Genomic DNA, 23850 nt, shown 5'->3' with positions numbered 1-23850 from the left:
TAAGGGGTGTGGAGGGACTTGGGTTTGGGGCATTGTTTGACACGAGGTGAGGGTGGGATCCACAAGCTAATACTCAAATACTAGGGGTGTGGTGGGGCGTCGCTTAGCTGGGCATGGCTAGCCATGTGGAATTTTGTTTGTTTAAACTCTTAATTTCAACCAGCTAATCACAACCCGGCACGTCACCCAGCCCTCCCGCCAGGCCGAATATCCATGCCAAGCTGGCAACGCCGAGCCGAGATGATGTAGCCGGCGTCAAACCCCCTACAACGCTACAACCCACGCCCCATACCCACCATTCTTATGCCGGTAGGGCGTGATCTTTAATCTCGTTCACGGTTGTGTATGTAACAACAACCAATGTTATCGATATGATTGTTTAGGGCATAATTGTCTAAACATGTGATTAATACGGTTTTCCCTAAATCTATACAATAATAAAATAACCATGATAGTTCCCAAACAGTTTTGTCTCAAGGGGATAAATCTACTTTCCCCAAAAGGTACAAACATAAATGCGTGAGTTACAAGTCTTTGTCGAATTGTCTTCTTCCCACCTTCTGTAACCCTACTTTTTAGTTCTATAAATACTTAAATGTTTCCAAACAAAAGAATCCACAAACACTGACACACGCACGCACGCACACACACTTAACACTTTTCCAACTATGGAGCTTGAGCTAAGTCTTTCACCCCCGAATCAAACCAGACACCCCATCAAGAAAACCTTCAATGGCGGATGCTCAGTAACAAGGTTTCCTCTGGTTTCTTGGAATCATAAAGAAGATGATGATGAACAATCCAATGGTTTCTACACCGGTGACTATCAACAGTAAGACTGTTTCTTGATTCAAAACCATCCCCGTATTTTTTTATATACTATGTATATATAGTTTTTCTACCGACAGTAACGCTCAAGATCTTTTAACTCATGTACAAAAACATCACTATATACGTGTTTTATTTGAAAACAAAGTGAAAGGCGAAAAAATGGAATAAATTCGATTAAGTACTTTAGATTTTTTTTTTTTTTTTCTAAATGATTTTTGAACAATGCTTTACATTTTCGTGATTATGATTATCGACTGACCCTCGAAAAGATATATCTGTACATGTTGCATCTAAAAAACAAATTGAAAAAAAAGGAAATAAGTAAACATTCGATTAGTTAGTTCAGTTTTTTTTTAAATGATTATTGAACAATGCTTTACCTTTTTCTTATTCTCAAAAATTTACTTTTAGATCTTAGTTTTAGTGGTTGCAAGATAGTAACTAGGTTAAAACCCCGTGTCTGACACGGGTTGTAAAAATAATTTATATACTAAATAATAAGAAAATATATCTTTAAATAAAAACAACATTACAATTATTAAGTATATATCACATGGGAACATTTGATTCCTAATTTACCATAATTTAAATCATCGAACTCCAAAGTATATATATCTACTCATGATATTCGATAAATAATTTTATGATTATATAAAAAACAAACGTTTATTCTTATGTGAATTTTTGTTTAAAATTATCTATTGAAAAACAAATATATATTTTTAACTAATTTTCTATTTAAAATTATTATTTATTTTACACTAATTTTCTGTTAAAATTATTATTATTATTTAATATAAGGGATAAATAGAAAAATAAGGTAAGAAATCATTAGAAAGTAACATGTGTCTAAAAAAAAGATTTTCATTTATTAGTATAGAAAGATATGTGAGCACTGAGCAGGCCCAAACTGAAAATTCGGACTCCAAGTTAACAATTATCCGAGAAAAACCGACCCCAGTGAAAAAAGCAATTATGGGTACGGTCACTCCACACAATAACAATACTTAAGAACATCAATTAATGGGTGTAGGGATCATTTGGATGAGGATGAAGAAGGTTTAACTGGATGGCCGCCATTGCATTCATGGAGGAGAAGATTGATGGAAGAAAACCACTATGAAAGAGTAGATCAATTTAACAGGCGGGTAGATGAAGAAGGTGAACATATGAATGTGATGAACAACAACAACTACAATGAATTGTTTGTGAAGGTGAAGATGGAAGGAGTTGGAATTGCAAGAAAGATTGATTTGAATGCTTTTCATTCCTTTGAAATGCTTACAACCGCATTAATTCACATGTTTAACAAATGTAAGTTGCTTCATCCGTTTTCATATTCACCTAATTTTGTACTTTCCATGCATTGGTATGTTGTAGGGTACAAAAAGATAAGGTATAGTCGTATGCTTTAACCAGATGTATGGAATGTGTGAAGGAGCTTGTGTGTAGATTAGATGTGGGTCAAAAGAGGTTATCATTGTGTATGATCCACTTGTTTGACTAGTTCGAGTTTGATAAGGTAGTACATTAGATGACCAGAAACATGGAATATGAAAAAAAGGTTGTAGGTTGTTTTGTATGTTTCCTATAATAAACATGTCGTGTTCCGGTTAATATGCTTAAATTGTTTAATGAATAGCAATATTTGGTTGGTATGCTGGTTTATTTATTTATCTACAAGTTTAATTTGCAACCCCTTTTATACATTTGCTACAACATGTTTTTAGCTTTGCAAACGTTAGATATCATGTTTAACCTGTTTATAACTTGATTACAATTTTTATATAACTCATTAAGTCAATTGATTTGTTTAGATAAAAACGATAACACACGAGGACATGTTTGGGTTACGTGGGTTTAAGTGTGTCTATGACTAATGGATTTGATTGATACATATGGGTTGTGCTCGAATTTATCAATTTTAACTCGTCTTCTTGACGTGATAAACAAAATATTAAAAAAATATTTCTTGCAATTGTGAGTTACATAGTTATTAGAAACTGGGTGAGTTTTATGGGTACATATCTAACTTTTGTTCTTAACATAAATATTGTTAGAAAATTTGAGCATTAACTGATTAATCTATTTTTATTATGGATGGTTTAGCTGTTGAAATTGAGGAAGGTGTAAGTTACAAGCTTATGTACCAACATAGAGACGGCCATTGGCATCTTGGAGGAGACCTACCATGGGAGTATGTAACCTTACCTTCTTACCTCTTTTTTATTGTGTCTATTGTATATAAAGTTGAATATACACATGTCTATATAGAGACATGAGGTTTGGCTTAAGTTTCTAAGGGCCTAAATGAGATTATAAAATTGAGGCTGTTTTAGTCAAAAAAAAAAAAAAAAAAAAAAATTATTTGGATGAAGATATGACAATATATTCTTTGTTTACGATTACCAAAGGACACAATAACACATATTATAGTTAAAAAGATTTTTTTCAATAAAAAAACTCTCGCAAGTATGCTGATAAATATACTCTCCCATAAGATTGGGGGCCTTTTATATATGGCCAATGGCCTAGACTTCAACTAACCGAGCCGTCTCTGAAACCACTAAATAATTAGTATTTTTTTTAACGGCCAACAAATCAATCTCGAGCACTCTCGAGGCATCCACTGGACAAACGGAGTACTCCGAGAGTAACCCGAGTCGTCCACCACCAATTCTGGGGAAAATCCAGTAACCCACCCGCCCGTAGGCACGACGATAAATTACCAGTAAAACTCGTTTGGCTCAAGGATCGAACCCAGCTTTCCCTGGGTTTCCTATCACTGCCCACCAATGCCTCACTCCTTTTTGCACCAAATGGGAATTGAACTTGGGTTTTCAAAGAAGAAATCAAGTCCTCCTACCAATTGAGCTAGAGGTCATTTGCAAATAATAATTAGTAATTTAAATGGATTTTAGCTTTTCTAGGAATGTGTATATATAAGATTTATTCTTAAACGACTTCGATTCGTGTTGCAGAATGTTCGTTCGGTCGGTAAAACGTATACAAATGGTGAGGAACTAGCTACTTGGTTGAAGATGGAACATTGTTAAAAGTAGTTGGAATCTGTAATCTATGTTTTTAATTTTTATGTTGAATTATTTAAAATCCTTATAATGTATTACTGATGATGCATGAGTTACAAGTCAATATATATGTCAATATTCGGTCGAAATAGTGGTTCTCCACCCTCCGGTCACACTCACGTACCGCCCACCTAAGGTTGTCATTATATTCTAAAATGTTGATCATCTTTCTATGAAAGCGATTAATAATAAAATTTATAGTTTACAAATAACAAGTGTATATATATACGTATGAAGTCCAGTTAATCGCATAGCGAAATGTTGGTTATTAACCTTCACATAAAGGGGGTTGTGTGAAAAAAAGATTGCTATATGTGACGATAACCCAAGATTTTGTAATATTTGAACTCTCATACGAATTAATATTCTTCATTTTATCCATTAAAAAACTTATATTTTTGTTTTTATCACATGATGGAGATCGAGTTCTAAAGATGTCATTTATCCTGAAATCTCTTAGGTTAGAAGGGGCGCCCCTCATCTACTCCTCAAGGTAAATTGAATAAACCGGATAAAGGGTTAACACAATATTTTTTAAAATTATATAGTATTTATCACCCGTTTTAACATTCATATATATATATATATATATAGGTAAAGGATCCTGTAAAAAGTCCATCTTTTGTAAGAAGTGTAAGAAATAATCTTGGAATGACAAGTGTCCCTCCTCTTAATTAATTCAAAAGGGTAGATTAGTAATTGTACATTTTTGTCATTTAATTGATTTACAATATAACTGAAAAAAAAAAAACTGGCCATGAGAATTTTTAGGGATTGATTGTTTCATCATCATCTTCACGTCATCTTCTCCAATTTGAACACACATGCATCTCCGACCACCGTCACCAATTTCTTTCGTCTCCACAAATCATTCACCGTCATCGTGTTTCATCTTCGTCATCCTCATTTCTGATCGTGACTTGAATCATGGTCATGGTGTTTTAAAATATGGGAATGTTTTGTATTTTGATTGTCCAGATGTTAAAACACCATGGATGTAATCACAATACAATGTTTTCTGGATTCTAGATAAAACACTATGACTTGAATCATAGTCAATTTATCCAGTTATTTTAAAACACCATGCCATGAATCTGATTATACAATGTCTCCATATAAAACACCATGACTTGAATCATAGATGTTTAAAACACCACACCATGAACAATGTCTACAGATAAAACACCATGACTTGAATCATAGTCATGGTGTTTTAAAATCGGGGGATGTTTTTGTATTGATAAAACACCACGCCATGAACAATGTCTCCTGATAAAACACCATGACTTGAATCATAGATGTTTTAAAACACCACGCCATGAACAATGTCTCCAGATAAAACACCATGACTTGAATCATAGTCATGGTGTTTTAAAATCTGTGAACGTTTTCTATTGATAAAACACTACGCCATGAACAATGTCTCCAGATAAAACACCATGACTTGAATCATAAGCGTATAAAACACCACGACATGAACAATGTCTCCAGATAAAACACCATGACCTGAATCATAATCAATTTATCCAGTTTTTTAAAACACCACGCCATGAATCTGATTATAGATCTATTTATGATAAAGTATGAAGAAATTTGTTGATTTTTTGGAGATTGATGACGGTTACCATATAATTCGCTGGTTACCATATAATTCGCTGATCTTTAGGAAGGTTGATGGGGGTTTTGAAACGGTTACCATATTTTGAAACGTTGGAAAAGTCACTATTGCCCTTCAATTTTTACATAAGGTCCTTCTAATTAAAACACAATTTACATTTTATACCCTATTGATCTCAACCATTAGATCAAATATCCAATGGTTTAAAACACTTCTTACCCTTCTTACATTTTAGACACTTTTTACCATATCCCTACCCTATATATATATATATATATATATATATATATATATATAGGGAGCCGCTAGAATGAGAACCACATCGAGTTGTAAGAACCGCGAGAACTACACCCCACGGAGCGCCGTTCGCCGCGATTTTTTTTACAAGTAGATGTGTGCATTATAAACACGGCCGTAAAAAATCACGGCGAACGGCGCTCCGTGGGGTGTATTTTTTACACCTCAAGTTTGGTGAAAAAAAAAGAAAAAAGAAAAAAAATTAAAAAACACCAAACTTGAGGTGTAAAAAAGTACACCCCACGGAGCGTCGTTCGCCGTGATTTTTTACGGCCGTGTTTATAAAGCACACATCTACTTGTAAAAAAAAAAAATCGCGGCGAACGGCGCTCCGTGGGGTGTAGTTCTCGCGGTTCTTACAACTCGGGGTGGTTCTCATTCTAGCAGCCCCCTATATATATATATATATATATATATATATATATATCTATACTACTTTAATAAGGATATAGGAAGGACAGAATGGTAATTGAACAATGTGTTGAAAACACCCTCAATGCACAATGTACAACACTTGAAGCACCAAAAAACACAACATAATTTACCCTTCAACTGATTCATCTTCAGCCATCCATTTCTTTCACCTTTTCACACGGATCGCGATCTCAGCCCTTCACTTCACTTCACACGGATCAACAATTCATTTCTCTCTCACAAAACCATCAGATCTTCTCTCTCACTTCTCTCTCTCTCTCTCTCTCTCTCGGGGCAACTCAAGAAACCCTTGCCAGATCTATCACCAGATCCGTTTCATGAGCAGATCTGTGAGGATTCCACCGCCTATTCCCCTCCGCCTTGTTACGCTGCTTCAATCGCGGCTTCTCCTTCATTCCAGGTTCTCTAAGAATCGAAAACTTTTAATTTTTTCCCAAGAACTGAAAATTACCCATGATTTGTCTTTTATTCAGGAATCGTCAACCTAAAATCAAAGCTTTGATCTTGATTTTGTTTTTAGGGCTTTGCTGATTTCAGGCAATCTAGGGTTTTGTAAGTGGAGATTCTGGCGATATAGGGATTAAACAAGCTTTATTTGGCAACTTGGTAAGAACTGATACCTGTAGAATCATTTCTTTATTCTGATTTAATGAATATATCTGGCTCTAATATGGCAAGTTATAATGTTTGACGGTAGTTTCTATAAGTTTTTCAGATGTCGAAGGCACCAAGGGATCCACAGATTTGAGCAAGGGATCCACAGATTTGCTGGAGAATGGAGATCCAGAAAAAAGGTTATGCAAATCAAAGCTGTGAAGCCTAAGAGAAGGGTTAAGATGGTGAGAACCTGCAAATCATATTTGTCGTATGGCCAACAGGGTTCTACTATTGCTGGCTATGTCATCTAGAAATGAACCTGCTATGTCAGCGAATATTCTTAATAAAGCTGGTTAGTTATTTGGTCTATATCTGTCATGGGAGTCCTGTATGTGTCTAACATCTTATGTTTGTTTCTGTTAGCTTCTTGTTTGACTAGAATTATAATTTCATATTTGACCTTGTTGGTAATGCCAGGTACTTTTTTGGTTTTTGAGAAGGTTTGATTTACTTATTATGCTTTTATCTTAACTCAACTTTATAATATATGTATATATGTATTGTTAGCTTACGAATTAGCTTGTTGCTTCAAAATGTTTCAGGAGTAGAAAATTAAAGAAGGCCTCTATATGATGGGACAGAAGGATGAGATATTTCATATTTCTTGGTTTATTACTTACGCTATACAGGTGATTTAGTCTTTAAGAATGGGTTATTGTTCTTGTAATTGGTAATTTTAGGAAATTATTATGACATTACTTTTTCTAATGATTTTTTTACAGTTTGCGATCACAGCAGCAATCATCACTGTGTGCACGATGGGCACACTGTTTCAGCACAGTGATAAAACATCGGTGTTCGTCTATTTCCTCTGTTTGGGCTCAGTGCCATAATGATATCGTTCCCGATCTCTACTTTCTTCATACGAGCAAAATCGGCAGTTGGAACTCTTGCTTTTCTTGGAGCCTTTTTTCCTTATTATATGGTCAATGACGAAGCTGTTTCTATGTAAGTTACTAATATATAACATTAATCAATGAATGACGCAGTTATGTTTTATGATGATAATGGGCATTTGTTTACTTTTAGGGTTTTAAAGATATTGGCTTCTTTGCTTTCGCCTACAACATTTGCTTTAGGATCAGTCAATTTTGTTGATTATGAGCGTGCCCATGTTGGACTCCATTGGAGCAACATTTGGCGAGTAAGTGCCATTTATTTTACATCTTATCTTGTTTTAAGTAAAATGCCATTTTTCAATCCCTGAGGTTTGGCCACTTTTGCGACTTTCGTCCAAGGGTTTGTTTTTTCGTATATGGATCCAAAAGGTTTGAAATCTTTTCATTTTCATCCGACTTGTTAACTCCATTCATTTATCTCTGTTAAATGAGGGGCATTTCTGTCTTTTTAGACATTTTTTGTTGAATAAAAAACACTATAAGAAATAAAGATACACCTCTATTGACTTTCTCCCCACCCAAACCCTTTAATCATCACTAAAATGTCTAAAAAGACAAAAATACCCCTGACTTAACGTTAAAAAATTGGATGAGTTAACGAGTCGGATGAAAATGGCAAGATTTCAAAACTTGTGGATCCAGATGCGGAAAAACAAACCTTTGGACGAAAGTCGCAAATAATAGTCTAACTTCAGGGATGAAAAAAAGCGTTTTACTCTTTTGTTTTATTTAACTCATTTTAATTTACTACCTTTGTACACCATGTAGGCATCTTCTGGAGTGTGCTTTTTAATATGTCTAGCTATGATGGTTCTGGACTCTTTGTTGTATTTTGCAATTGGCCTGTATCTAGACAAGGTACATTTTCTGTTATGTCACCTTTATAATCAATTTGCAGGTCCCACTGACTCTTTTTCGTTGTTATGACGTTATACGATAGTTCATTGAAGAACTAACGCATCGTTTCTGAACATACTATATCTGATCAAGGGCTAATTTTGTAACATTTACTTAATCAGATTCTCCACAAGGAGAGCGGGTGGTGTACCCATGGAACTAAATCTTCCCGAAAGGCTTTTGGAGTAAGATAAATATATTAAAACTCTTTGCTTCCAGTTCAGAAGTTAACAGTGACAATCATTCCAAAGAAAAGAGCACATCTTCTCAGTCAACAATGGAAGCAATAAGCTTAGATATGAAGCAGCAAGAGTTGGATGGCAGGTGGACATTTTAGATATAGTTGCACATATATAATAATTATCTTATATTCATGTTATCTGTAGGAGTAATTTTATTACACATGTTTTTTTTTGCTACAAATTAGGGGTGCGAATTTCTGACATGACCCGAAAACACGACACGAACCTAACACGAAATTCGCGGGATTGGGTTTAGTCTAAACGGGTTCGAGTTAGGTTCGGGTTGACCCGTTCGGGTTGGCTGGTTGACCCGTTTAACCCATTTATATTAAAATTATACTTTTACAATATGTTTTATGTCATAATTTGATTAGGTGTGTAATCAAATGATACAGTGGGGATGAATATGATGGGCATGGATGGTGGAGGGGGGTTAGATGGAGGAGACGATGACAGTGGTGACGATTTGGTGATTGTTACGAGTGACGTTGATATGAATAATCATGTGCTGATGGATGAGATGCAAGATTGGGGAGAAGATGCTGGCCAGGGTGGTGAAGGAGAGAGGAAGGATTTGTTGGGTGGTGATGCTGGGAAAGGTGAGGGTGGAGGTGCGGTTGCGCAGAAGATGGGATACGGCGCCGGTCATGGGTATCATCCGTTTCATTCTCAGTTCAAGGTCAGTGATAAGTGTTGGTATACATGTAGGGTGATCAACTGATCTTGACATGTAAATTTGTGTACTTTAGATTGGTTTATACTTTATAGTGCGAAAAAGGTGGTAAATGAACTTGCTTTTTTTACATATTGTTGCAAATATTAAATTAGGGCCACCACTAAATGTGGTTATGTTGTTGTACCGGCTCCTTCTGTTGATAAATGAAAATTTATTTTCTTTCTTTATGCATTTTGATGTCTAGCTGGTCGTTTTACATGTGATTTTATATTGAGATTATACGGGGAAGATTTTTATTATTTATGTTTTCTGTTTAATGACCGTTAATGGTGCTAAGACAACCTTTGATTCTTTTATGTGATGACAATATTCAATCAACACACACGCACCTTGTATTTTAGATTAACAAAGGTTACTTCTTGATATAGTTTAATCTCTTTTTATTTGGGGAACTGTGTAGTTTGTGAGACCTGGTGCTGCACCTATGCTTGGAGCGAGTCCTGTAGCAACTGGTGGAGCCCTGGGTCAAGTTCGTCTACCTGGAAGTATGTTATCTTTTGCTGGTCGAGGTAGAGGTGAATGGCATCCAGCTGGCGCAAAAAAAAAACGTTCCTCCTAATATGCAGAAAAACTTTCATCCGGGTTGGAACAACAATGGAGTGGGTCGTGGATTTGGCAGTGGACTAGATTTCACCCTTCCATCACACAAGTAATGACCGTACATCACTATATCTCAAGTAGTGCGACCACCCACCAGTTTTGACATGTGAAACGAATAGGTTATAGTATCAAATGTTAATTTTATTTTATGTGTGAACCCCGCTGGGTACTCGCAACTGAAGCTAAAATATTAGAAAAAGATTGTTTTATGTCTACTTTATGGTGCTTGTTGAAACAGGGTAGGCTAGCAAACTTTTCTCTTCATTTATATTACTTTTTTTTAATCTTGTAGATGACTAAGGAGTCAATATATTACAAAACAACATCCAATAGTAAAGGAAAACAGATGGTTATATTAATGTTACGCTGAAAAGATAAACCATTTCATCCCACATCGTTGAATTCATGTCTAAAAAAGGGGCAACAGATATTGTATCCCACATCACGTGTTTTTTTTATTTAATGACGGAAATAAAACACGCATTAGTAATAATAATGGGCCAACTTTAACGAAAAAAGGTTTGAGCTTAAACCATTGACATATAACCATTTAACCAAAATTGACATAGTCAATTGGTAGAGTTATCATTTTCCATTTAACCGACATCTCCGTTATGTAACAAACAAGGACCCAAATCTTTAAGTTGCATTCTTTTATATTGTCAAATTGCTACATCAATTGCAATTTAAAATTTGGGTATACAAATAATATTAAACTAATATTACACTACTACAATTCAAAAGAAAAAGAACGTTTACTCTCACCTTTCGGTACTGTAGCATTTTTACAAGAATTATTAGGATTTAGAGATCCAAAATTCTACATCTTATTGACATAAAAGCTAAATAATTAACAACAAATAATGGTTGTAGTATATTAGTAAATCACACATCTTTAATCAAACATATGTTACACTACTATAATTCAAAAGAAAAAAAAAGTTTACTCTCACCTTTCGATAGTGTAGCATTTTTACAAGAATTATTAAGATTTAGAGATCCAAAATTCTACACCTGGTAGACATAAAACCTAAATAATTAACAAAAAATAATGGTTGTAGTATATTAGTAAATCACACATCTTTAACACATCGAGATTGATGTTATAGTGACACACTTACATAAGTATTACACGATACATCACGAGAGGATTAATAAACTAATAGAAAACGAGTACCGGGAAAGGCCCAAGTTGGTCCTTTTTGGGTTTAAATCACAACTAGAAAACAGGTTTGGTTGGTTACAAGGCCTAAGTTGCTGCTAGCTGTAAGAAGACCGGGGTGTGGATTAGTGTTCAGGTCCCTCATTTATGCATTGGGAAATTTGCGATTGATAAATGCCCACTTTGCTAATATTGGATGGATAATAAAGCCCATAAAGGTTCTCTAATTCTGTGCAAATAAAGTTTTGTTTGATGTGGACTTTTTTAATTAAAGTGTAGACTTTGTAAACATGTATATGCATTTAAATCTATGCGTGAATCATATGTGCTTATGCTATTATATGAATTTACCGAGTTACATATTTGTTGCAACTTATGTTGACGCTCTTGAACACCCTCAAGTTGACGCTTTGAATGTTAAATATAGATTAGAAATTACAGGCAGATTGGTTTATTTAGTTTTGGGCTTATGGTTGTGCTTTTTTTGGCTTGACAGAGTTTGGTTTGTTTACATTCTTTTAAAACTCTTTAAATCCCCATGACAGGTTTTGAAGTACCTTAACCAGAAATTTAGATTTTAGTTATGACCCAACTGAACTGAACCTTCTCATGCATACCCTTAGAATTACTAACAAGTGTTGTGTTTTCCTTTGCATAGCGAATTTGGTTTGGGTTATGGCACAAAACCGAACCACCCCCGTACATAGCCCTAACCTCACCAACCTAAGTGATGTTTCCCGCCGCATCGCGCGGGTAAACGACTAGTATATATATATATATATATATATGGAGCCGCTAGAATGAAAACCACCTCGAGTTGTAAGAACCGCGAGTTGGATGAACAGATCGCTCCTAAAGGTTTAATAAGACATTAGACGTATCTTGCTAGGCAAAGACAGGTTAAGAACTACACCCCACGGGTGGGCGTTCACCACGATTTTTTTTTTACAACTAGATGTGTAAATTATAAACAAAGCCGTAAAAAAAAAAAATTAAACGCCGCGGCCGGGGGGTAGTTTTTTACACCACAAGTTTGGTGAAAAAAAAAGAAAAAAAAATTAAAAACACCAAACTTGTGGTGTAAAAAACTACCCCCTCGGCCGCGGCGTTTAAATTTTTTTTTTTTACGACTGTGTTTATAATTTACACATCTAATTGTAAAAAAAAAAAATCGTGGTGAACGCCCACCCGTGGGGTGTAGTTCTCGCGGTTCTTACAACTCGAGGTGGTTCTCATTCTAGCAGCCCCCTATATATATATATATATATATATATATATATATATATATATATATATATATATATATATATATATATATATATATATATATATATATAGGATGAGGATTTACAGAACACTAATTATTACGAGAACAAAAAGAACAACTCTAAATCACTAGATTTTATGATTTAAAATTCATATTTTTTAAATTTTATATTTCCTACATTCGTATGTATATTATATATGCATGGAAAACCTTATATTTTTACCTATACTTAGCCTACATACATGTAGGTAATTTAACCTACAAAGAATGCACATATGTGTAGGTTATATAAAAAAATGAATTTTCTTTTTCATATTTTGTTTTAAATTCTAGTGTGAGAAACAATAAATCTTCCATTTGTAACATTTTCCTTTACTTTTTAGGATTTTAGGATTGTAAAAATGGATGATTCATTTTGTTCTGCGTGTTCTCGCAATTTTTAGTGTTCTGCATAGAACCTTCCCCTATATATATATATATATATATATATATATATATATATATATATATATATATATATATATATATATATATGTAGAGGATCCTGTACAAAGTCCATCTTTTGTAAGAAGTGTAAGAAATAATTTGGGAATGACAAGTGTCCCTCATCTTAATTAATTCAAAAGGGTATTTTAGTAATTGTACATTCTTGTCGATTAATTGATTTCCAACATAACTAAAAAAAACTGGCGATGAGAATGTTTAGGGATTGATTCGAATTTTGTATTTTTTTTGCAAGATCCAATATGATTGTTATCTACGTATCATTCTTCATCAATTATAAATACAAGAAGTCTTATGAAATCGCTAGAGACAATACAGTTGTTTAACTTCTGCGCCCTTCTTCAATTCTGGTGTTTTAAAGGGTTATATACATACAACTTCGATCTTGAATTGGTGTTTTAATGTTTTTTGGATTCCAGATAAAACACCATGACTTGAATCATAGCCATGGTGTTTTAAAATCTGGGAATGTTTCGTATTGATTGTCCAGATGTTAAAACACCATGGATGTAATCACAATACAATGTTTTCTGGATTCCAGATAAAACACCATGACTTGAATCATATTCAATGTCTCCAGATTTTTAAAACACCACGCCATGAACAATGTCTCTAGATAAAACACCATGACTTGAATCATAGTCAATTTATCCAGTTGTTTTAAAACACCACGCCATGAATCTAATTATACAATGTCTCCATATAAAACACCATGACTTGAATCATAGATGTTTAAAACACCACACCATGAACAATGTCTCTAGATAAAACACCATGACTTGAATTATAGTCATGGTGTTTTAAAATCTGGGAATGTTTTGTATTGATAAAACACCACGACATGAACAATGTCTCCAGATAAAACACCATGACTTGAATCATAGATGTTTAAAACACCACGCCATGAACAATGTCTCCAGATAAAACACCATGACTTGAATCAATTTATTCTGTTGTTTTAGAATACCACGCCATGAATCTGATTATAGATCTCTTTATGATAACGTATGAAGAATATGCAACCAAAGATCTCCCTACAATTAAGGTGAATCATTAATTTCGATATTTAAGGAAAAAGGAGTGAATGTAGGTGTTTTTGGTTGTGTAGGTTACGGTTACCATATTTCAAACATTGAAAAAGACACTATTGCCCTTCAATTTTACATAAGGTCCCTCTAATTAAAACACAATTTACATTTTTATACCTTATTGATCTCAACCATTAGATCAAATATCCAATGGTTTAAAACACTTCTTACCCTTCTCACATTTTAAACACCTTTCACCATATCCATAAATATATATATATATATATATATATATATATATATATATATATATATATATATATATATATATATATATATAGGGTAAGGTTCATGCGAGAACCACCTTTATTGCGAGAACCGTGAGAACCAATGTGAACACAACCAAAAATAGCTAAAAAAAACCTAACCCCCCCCTCCCAAAGCTAAAATGTTAAAAACTAAACCCCAAAAAGCCTAAAAAATAAAAAAATAAAAAAAAACACACAAAATTTTTTTTAATATTTTTTACATTAAAATCTCTAAATTTTTTTTTCTTTGGCTAATAAAAGTAGCGATTTTTTGATAAAAAATATTAAATTTTTTTTTGTGTGTTTTTCAACTATTATTAGGTATTTTTGATTGTTTTCACATTAGTTCTAGCGATTCTCGCAATAAAGGGTGATTTCTAACGGATCCTTCTCCTATATATATATATATATATATATATATATATATATAGGGTAAGGTTCATGCGAGAACCACCCTTATTGCGAGAACCAATGTGAACACAAAATAAAATCTAAAAAAAATCAAAAAAGCACTCAAAAATTTTTTTTTATTTTTTTTAATATTTTTTAACAAAAAATCGCTATATTTCGTTCCATAAATAAAAAAAAAAAAAAAAACTTTTTTTTTTCGAGTAACAGTTATCCATGCACATGTGCATATGTATCATTACTTCAACAAATTCGGTAATACATTATCAAGAATAGACAATTGCACTTTAATTTACAATACCATTAGTAATACACTACTTTTTACATTACCAATATTCAAAATGCACATGTGCATAATTAGGTATAACCATGATATAACGTGTTTTGATACAAAAAGTTTGTGATTTTGAATGGAGAAGTAGACCCATATACATGTTTTTTGGTTAGTTATATCTAGTGGTTGATGGTTAGGTTATAGTTGTCAATTTTTTATGTAATATGTTGATTGGATGGTATAAATGGTGTTTACATACATGTAATAAAGTGAAAATATTGTTAATGGTATTGTATTATGGATGGTAGGAGGTAATGGTATTGTATTATGGATGGTAGGAGGTAATGGTAGTGTATTATGGATGGTATGATAGATGAAAGGGAAAGTGTATTCAAAGTGGTGTACCAAAACACCTTATTTCATGTTGATACATATAATGCACATGTGCATTTCTAATATTGGTAATGTAAAAAGTAGTGTATTACATATGGTAGTGTAAATGAAAGTGCAATTGTCTAATATATGTAATGAATTACGGAATTTGTCAAAGAAATGACAGAAATGCACATGTGCATGCTTGTGTATTATGGATGGAATGATAGATAAAAGAGAAAGTAGTGTACCAAAACACCTTATTTCCTGTTGATACATATAGATGCACATGTGCATTTCTAACATTGGTAATGTAAAAGATAGTGTATTACACGTAGTAGTGTAAATGAAAGTGCAATTGACTATTATTTGTAATGAATTACGGAATTTGACAAAGAAACGACACATATGCACATGTGCATGGATAACTGTTACTCGAAATTTTTTTTTTTTTTTGAAATTTTTTTTATTTTTTTATTAACAAAATATAGCGATTTTTTCAAAAAAAAATAGTAAAAAAATAAAAAAAAATTTTTTGGGTGTTTTTTAGATTTTTTTAGGAATTACTGTTTGTGTTCACACTGGTTCTCGCGGTTCTCGCAATAAGGGGTGGTTCCTAACGGATCTTTGTCCTATATATATATATATATATATATATATATATATATATATATATATATATATATACACATATATATATAGGGTGGGATTCTAGAGTGAACATTAGTGTATTTGCGAACTGAGTGAACAAATCCTGGCTATTGATCTACACACGTGTATGGCCAGGATTAGTTCACTCAGTTCGTAAGCTACACTAGTGTTCACTCTTAAACCTAATCCTATATATATATATATATATATATATATATATATATATATATATATATATATATATAGGGAGCCGCTAGAATGAAAACCATCCCGAGTTGTAAGAACCGCGAGAACTACACCCCACGGGTGGGCGTTCACCATGATTTTTTTTACAACTAGATGTGTGTATTATAAACACAGCCGTAAAAAAAAATTTAAACGCCGCGCCCGAGGGGGTAGTTTTTTACACTACAAGTTTGGTGAAAAAAAAATGAAAAAAGAAAAAAAAATAAAAGCACCAAACTTGTGGTGTAAAAAACTACCCCCTCGGCCGCGGCGTTTAAATTTTTTTTTTACGGCTGTGTTTATAATACACACATCTAGTTGTAAAAAAAAAATCATGGTGAACGCCCACCCGTGGGGTGTAGTTCTCGCGGTTCTTACAACTCGAGGTGGTTCTCATTCTAGCAGCCCCCTATATATATATATATATATATATATATATATATATATATAGAGAGAGAGAGAGAGAGAGAGAGAGAGAGAGAGAGGATCCTGTAAAAAAGGCCTAAAGTGTGAGAAGGGTAAGAAAGAATCTCAGCCATTAGATCTTTTGATCTAATGGTTGAGATAAATATGGACCAAATTGTAAAATATTTTCATTAATTTGGACTAATTTGAAATATCTAAGGGCAATATAGTCTTTTAAACCCACTAGAAATTAGGTAATGCACATGTAACTTCCCCCCGTCTTTTTTAAACGCCAATAACTTTTTATACGTAACTTTTTTTTAAAAAAAAAAAATTACACCATAATAACGAGCGTTTTTTTATCTTTAATATGAATACCATATTGCTATACTTATATAGAGGAAAAAAATATGTTTTGATCAGATGTTTAGTCAATGAATGGTGTTATATACTTGCTGAATGGTGTTATATACTTGATGAATGGTTTATATACTTACTGAATGGTGTTATATACTTGCTGAATGGTGTTATATACTTGCTGAATGATGTTATATATACTTACTGAATGGTGTTATATACTTACTGAATGTTGAATGGTGTTATATACTTGCTGAATGGTGTTATATACTTGCTGAATTGTGTTATATACTTACTGAATGGTGTTATATAATTGTTGAATGGTGTTATATACTTTCTATAATTAAGGTGACGGTTATGGGAAGTTTTTAATTAATTGAATTAATGATAAAATTACTTGTTTACCCTTTTCAGTTAATTTAGATCTAATGACTGAGATTCTTTCTTACCTTTCTCATACTTTTGGTCTTTTTTACAATAACCTTACCCTATATATATATATATATATATATATATATACTTTTAATATTTTCTATCTACTCACAATTTCTATACCAAAAAATACACAAAGGATATTCCATCATATTCTAGTACTCTTGGGTTGACTTTGGGGTTAACCAATTTTGGTGATTTCAATGATTTTTTTTTCGAGTTTTTGTCCGATTTTAGTAGTGGTGCCGGTATTCTATCCAAAGTGACCGAAGCAAGCGAGCTTGAGGACAGGGAAAATCTAAGAAAAAAAATATGTCACTACTATTGAAGCTTTAGTCGCAGTTCAATAAAGTTATTAGACATGGTTTTGAGTACAACGACATCTAATAATAATAATAATACATACATACTCAATTCCACGTACAAAAAATCTAACAAATAATAAATAAAAAAAGTCACCACAAACTGCGTCGTAAACTCTAAAACCCAACTTTTGTTATTTTTTCACATCTTAGACTTGTTTAAAAAGAAACCGCTTCCAATACATTCAAAATAACATAAAACAAACTTTTGAAACCCTAATCCATCCAAACCAACTCATCCAACCACCACCTCCACCAACTTCTTGGTTGTATTTACCCACCAACTTCTTGGTTGTATTCAAAATAACTTTTTTTACATTTGTCACTATGTTTTATTGTCAAACTGTGTTTTATACATAGTAACCATGTATTTTAAGTTTTTATAATTTATTTTCATTTTATTTTTTATTAAAAGTTTGGAGATGTTATATATATATATATATATATATATATATATATATATATATATATATATATATATATATAGGACAAAGATCCGTTAGGAACCACCCTTTATTGCGAGAACCGCGAGAACTAATGTGAACACTACCAAAAATGTCTAAAAATAGCTAAAAAACACACAAATTTTTTTTTAATATTTTTTATAAAAAAATCGCTACTTTTAGTAGCCAAAATAAAAAAAAAATTAATTTTTTTTACTAAAAGTAGCGATTTTAACATAAAAAATATTAAAAATAAAAAAAAATTTAGATTTTTTTAGATTTTTTAGGTATTTTGAGAGTTTAGTTTTTAGCATTTTAGCTTTGGGGGGGGGGGGGGTTAGGTTTTTTTTTAGGTTTTTTGGGGGTTTTAGTTTTTAGCATTTAGCTTGGGGGGGGGGGGGAGGGGGTTTAGGTTTTTTTTTTTTTTTTTTGGGGGGGGGGGTGGGGGTTAGGTTTTTTTAGGGTTTTTTTTAGGGTTTTTTAGCTATTTTAGTTTGTGTTTACATTGGTTTTCGCGGTTCTCGCAATAAAGGTGGTTCTCGCATGAACCTTACCCTATATATATATATATATATATATATATATATATATATATATATATATATATATATATATATTAAGGATCCTGTAAAAAAAGATTAATAGTGTGAGAAGTGTAGGAAATAGTATGGTGTTGACATGTGTCCTTCAATTTAATTAATTAAAAAGGGCAATAATGTAATTTATTTCAAAGTTTATTTAATTGATAAAATAATCTTTGTGACCTCCAGTGAGTTATTTTAGGTTAGTGACGTTTTGGTCAAAAATCACACAAGGATAATGTAAGCAAATCTGATTTTTGTGAGGTTAGATGCTTGGTTAATTGAACAAATGTGTGAACAACAAATGAATGATCAACACAAGGATTTATACGAGGAAAAAGCCCTTGATCAATGAAGGATATCCGGCATAAAAAACCTCGGGTGATGGAAACTACCGATCACCAACTATATTAAACAAACAAAGATTACAACTTGGAATGATAACAAGCTAAAGATTGCTAGTGTGTAAATGTGTGTAATCGCCAAGTGATTGCAGAGAGTTCGAGTGTAGTGTACGTGTGTTGCTATATTTCTAAATCAAGCTTGCTATCCCCTTTTAAAATTAGAAATTATCTAGGCTAACAAACTATCCGAAAATGGTGCAAGCTTCCCACGATCACCATAACGGTCATGGAGTCCTTGCACGTGCAGAAATATCAAGCATATTCCCCTAGAATCTCGGTTGGACCAAGTCTCATTCGAATACACCTACAAAACAACTTCAAAATTGATGGAAACAATTGTTAGTTTAGGATAATAATGAGGATCCTGGATCCTTAGTCTTGCAGCATCTTCTGAGGATCCTTAATTCAAACTGAACTAAGGATCCGTGATCCAGGCCACATTTGAGGATCCGTGATCCATATGCCATGAAATTCTATCCCTAACAATTGCCCCCAAACATGATTGGTTAATATCCAATTAGATAGTCATGTTTGAACGATTTTCGGACTAGCCGTTGTAAAGAGATATAGCCGTTACAATGCTGATGTCATCGTCAGTCATCACCTGCAACCATAATCATTATAAATAGGTTAGAGATAAGGATCAAAATCTGCATTTATATTCGAGATCCTCTCCTTTAAATCCACATTCAAAGATCTCAGCAGGTAATTCCTTCTCTCTTTTCTATTATCTTCTTTTCCCTAATCCTCTGTTCTTCAAAAATTCATGGCAAAGCTGAGCACTCGTTCCTCCCCCGCCAAGAATCCTGATCATAACAGTCCACTAAAGAGTCAGGGTTTAACCAAAAACCCTTCAATGGAGCTTTGCCGATTCACTGATCTTGAATTTGATCAGTTCCGATCTTGCTTTCCTGATGGTACCATATTCAGACCTTTGATTCTTCAACCAAGAGTGACTGTGTATCGGACACATGGATCACTTTCCCTACTGCTCCTTTCCAGATAGGTTTCACTTATCCCTTCCCTGTTCTTACAAAGGGATTCTTCACACTTACCGCCCTTTGCTACATCCAAGCTATGCCGATGGTGTGGAGGGTCCTGTACACACTAGAGCACATCATAGAACAGGAAGGCATAGACATAGGGATGTCTGAGTTGAGCCAACTGTATAACCTTGTAAGCCATGGTTCCTACCGATATCTTTTCAAGTCCAAACCCCAGAAGTCTCACCCAATCCTGGAAACCACCAAGAACGACACCAACTGGAGGAATCAATTCTTCTTCGTGAGGAGGGATTCTATTCCAAACGGGAACCTACTTCCCAAAAAGTGAAACACAGATGGTAGGATATAGGATCTTTATATTAGGAAAACGGTAAGAATCCTTCTTTTCTGTTGAGGATAACTGATCCTTTATCTTTGTCTATGCAGCTATAACCCTGTCACATATTTAAGAATCACTTGTTACCAAGGAAAGAGTTGAAGCTTTCTGGAAGCTTGATCCTGCCATCAGAACATATCCACCAAAGTCAAAGGATCTAGAAGAGATTTCATCTACTTCCTACACCATGTTAAGTAAGTATCCATATTTATACATATGTAAATATTTAATAAAATAAGGATATGAATACTTATCTGTGTTTCATGCTTGTAGGTGCTACCAAATCCTCAAAATCTGCTTCCAGGTTTAGCCTCACTGATCTTCAGGACATCGCATCCCCAAAGTCCCTGAAGAAGGAGCTGGCTGCAAGCCAGAGCAATCTAGAGCCCAAAGGCATGAGCAACAGGGGCAAGGGGACCAAAAGGAAGAAGCCTGCTGAAACCTCCGAAGGGCTGCCTCTGATGGAACGCCAACTTCACGACTATGTCTCCAAGGTAAGGATTTCATATCCTGAAATTATGTTCCTTTTAAGGATAAAGGATCCTGAATGCTGAATTCCTTTGTGCAGAAATTTGCTGAGGTTCAGATCCTCTTGGATCAAAGGTTGGCTGAAGCTGAAGAGAAGAACCTAGACTTCCAGATAATTGCCCTTGCCAAATACTAAAAGATCTCCTCCCTGGAAAAGGACATCAACATGCTGCAGAAAGAGCTGCTTCTGGCTGAGATCACAGCCCAGAAAGAGAGGACCGAGATCATGGAGGGGGCTAAACTCTCTGCTACCATCGCCATGCTGAAGAGCAAGTTGCAGATGGCCAAGGAGGCTGCGGATCCTTCTTTTGACAGGTCTGAATGGGACTTGGAGGCATGGAAGCAAAGGCTAGTTGAGCTTGGAGATGAAGATGAACCTGAAGAGATGCTAGCTCTTGAAGGTGGTGGCATCGAAGTCAAGGATCCTGCGGAGGAGGCAGCTGGTGGTAGTGGCAAGGGTGGTGAGGAGACGGTTATGATGCAGCGAAGGTGTAGGCTGCACAAATGTGCGATAATGGATATTTCTAGACGCGGCCGGAGCCCATTTTTTATGATTTGGTAGTTTGTTTTGTTGGTTATGATGTTTTGAACAGTGGTCTATAATAACTTTGAACAATAGCTGTTAGGATTAAGGATCACTGATCCTTGGACAATAGGGGTAGCAAAGGTGGATGGATCCTTCTGTTTGTGGAGGATGAAGCCTTTAATGCCCCTCATCTTTTATTAGGTGCACTTAACGAACCTTTGGTATGGACACCCTTTGCCAACCCAAGTGGACGGGCCACGTATTGCTGGTAGAAACTTGGGTTGGCAATTTTGACAACCTTTAAAGGGTTGACCTTGATAAATAAATAAAATCTTAACTTTTGGCTATCTCTTGTGTTATTGATTTATGTATACTTATTTATTAATTGTCCTTGCATAATTTTATAACTTACAAGTTATTGGTAAAAGTATTAAATGAATGCGAAAATCAGTTTATGTTAAAGAATTTAGGATATAATCAAGGATCACATATCCTCTAATCAGAAGTTTTTAAAAAATCATATGATCTAGGATTATATATCCTGTTGTCAAAGGATAAGGGTAAGATGAACAAACCAACAATAAAACTAAGGTTAATAAGGATCATACCAGAGAATCCAAGTTAGGATTCTATATCCTTAACACTTATAAATGTGCCAATTATAAGACTAAATCTTGTAGAAAGTTAGGATCCTGGATACTTAACTGTTTAGTTTTGGAAACCTGAAATAGGATATAACTTGGGACTAAGCCAATTGTAAAAGAAAGTGTTAGTATCTGGGGACAAGCCCAAAAACTGGAGACAAGCCCAAATACTAGGGACAATCTCAAAAGATCTTGTGTAAACTCGAGTATGGCCCATACTGGCGACTATCCAAACTTAGTGACATGAAAATGCCAAAACTTTAGCTAACGTGAAAACATTAGAAACCTTAGGAACGGATGTATGGTACGTCTACCATTAATCTTAGGATCCTAAATACAGCCAGTACTATGACAACTGTCAAATTTGCATGCATCCGTACATTTAATTAATATTGATTTATGCTTAATGACTGTGCTTAATTTCAACTGTGATTAAACTGCTTTCTGTTTTCTGTTACATACATACATATGCATCACATTTTACACTGTCACCCCATTTATTTCACACAAACATTAGTGACAAACTTGAACAGTTAGCACAGTGAACGGATAACCCAGAGACATGCTGACAATGCCAGCACCTAGACAGACAATGTTTTTGAGGCCAGTATGAGCCAGAGATAGAATACTACACTAGTAGGGAGTGTAGGGAAGTGAGGAACATAAAAATGCGTCACTAGGTGATAGTTATAGTGCCAGAAAGTGCCTAAAACACACTTTAAATGCAGAATTCTGCACTAAATAACCAAAATTCAGCATTTAATAATGCTAGTAAAGTGCAAAAACTTGACAAAATAGTCCTAGATACTTTCCAAAGTGTTGGGAATTAAATGTGGCACTAGAAGTAATATAAAAGACACTTTAAGGATTAATTTAGCACTTTAACGGACAACACCCAACCGAACAACCGGACTGTACCCGGAACACAAAAATATTGCCAAACACATTGTTTTTACTTTTCTGAGCTAGTTAGGGTCCCCGAACACCCTAACACAATATATAATTAACAACACTCATAACACACTAACTTTAACACTTTAATTCTAACTAGAAGGTAACTAACACTTACAAACCAACCCCATACCCCCCACTCGAACCGGTTATGTGGAGTGGGACACCCCCACAATTCTTTTTATTATTTTAATAGATAATGTTGGTGGATTAAGGGGCATTTTACATGAAGGATAATCAAAAGTGGAAGACTTCTATATATAAACCATAAGTCCACCATCTTCTCTCATCAAACACTTAGCAAACAACTCTCTCCTCTCTTCCTTCTCTTTGGTTC

General features: G+C 34.1%; 2 protein-coding genes across 14 annotated transcripts; both read left to right on the top strand.

The window, feature by feature from the left end:
• Positions 1-614: 614 nt before the first annotated feature.
• Positions 615-4009, top strand: LOC110885268 (auxin-responsive protein IAA28). Its single transcript, XM_022132951.2, has 4 exons — positions 615-832; positions 1865-2145; positions 2941-3028; positions 3813-4009. Exons 1-4 carry the CDS (start codon positions 669-671, stop codon positions 3856-3858), a joined length of 579 nt encoding a protein of 192 aa, XP_021988643.1. The 5' UTR covers positions 615-668; the 3' UTR covers positions 3859-4009.
• A 2472-nt stretch (positions 4010-6481) lies between these two features.
• On the top strand, positions 6482-10588 carry LOC110885270 (FIP1[V]-like protein). 13 transcript variants are annotated; one of them, XR_002562038.1, is made up of 11 exons: positions 6482-6670; positions 6791-6876; positions 6986-7219; positions 7345-7367; positions 7470-7556; positions 7650-7875; positions 7957-8071; positions 8595-8684; positions 8846-9047; positions 9361-9644; positions 10102-10588. XR_002562038.1 is itself a non-coding variant. In XM_022132952.2 (8 exons), the coding sequence occupies exons 6-8, from the start codon at positions 9041-9043 to the stop codon at positions 10258-10260; spliced, it is 450 nt and encodes a 149-aa protein (XP_021988644.1). In that variant the 5' UTR covers positions 7349-7367; positions 7470-7556; positions 7650-7875; positions 7957-8071; positions 8595-8684; positions 8846-9040; the 3' UTR covers positions 10261-10588. The 13 variants fall into 13 exon arrangements, 1 of the variants encoding a protein (XP_021988644.1); XR_002562041.1 differs by lacking the exon at positions 7345-7367 and having other exon boundaries at positions 6808-6876; XR_002562043.1 differs by lacking the exon at positions 7345-7367 and having other exon boundaries at positions 6808-6876; positions 6978-7219.
• The last annotated feature ends 13262 nt before the right edge of the window (positions 10589-23850 follow it).

This window comes from Helianthus annuus, chromosome 16 (genome assembly GCF_002127325.2).
Source record: "Helianthus annuus cultivar XRQ/B chromosome 16, HanXRQr2.0-SUNRISE, whole genome shotgun sequence".
In the NCBI taxonomy this organism is placed as follows: Eukaryota; Viridiplantae; Streptophyta; class Magnoliopsida; order Asterales; family Asteraceae; genus Helianthus; species Helianthus annuus.
This window is presented reverse-complemented; position numbering and strand designations above follow the sequence as displayed.

Bases quoted from the DNA above. Each gene is read 5' to 3' on its own strand.
- LOC110885270 (XM_022132952.2), top strand. The intron at 9,645-10,101 runs GTCAGTGATAAG...GGAACTGTGTAG, and splicing joins CGTTTCATTCTCAGTTCAAG to TTTGTGAGACCTGGTGCTGC.
- LOC110885268 (XM_022132951.2), top strand. From the start codon at position 669: ATGGAGCTTGAGCTAAGTCTTTCACCCCCGAATCAAACCAGACACCCC. The intron at 833-1,864 runs GTAAGACTGTTT...TAATGGGTGTAG, and splicing joins TACACCGGTGACTATCAACA to GGATCATTTGGATGAGGATG. The intron at 3,029-3,812 runs GTATGTAACCTT...TTCGTGTTGCAG, and splicing joins GGAGGAGACCTACCATGGGA to AATGTTCGTTCGGTCGGTAA.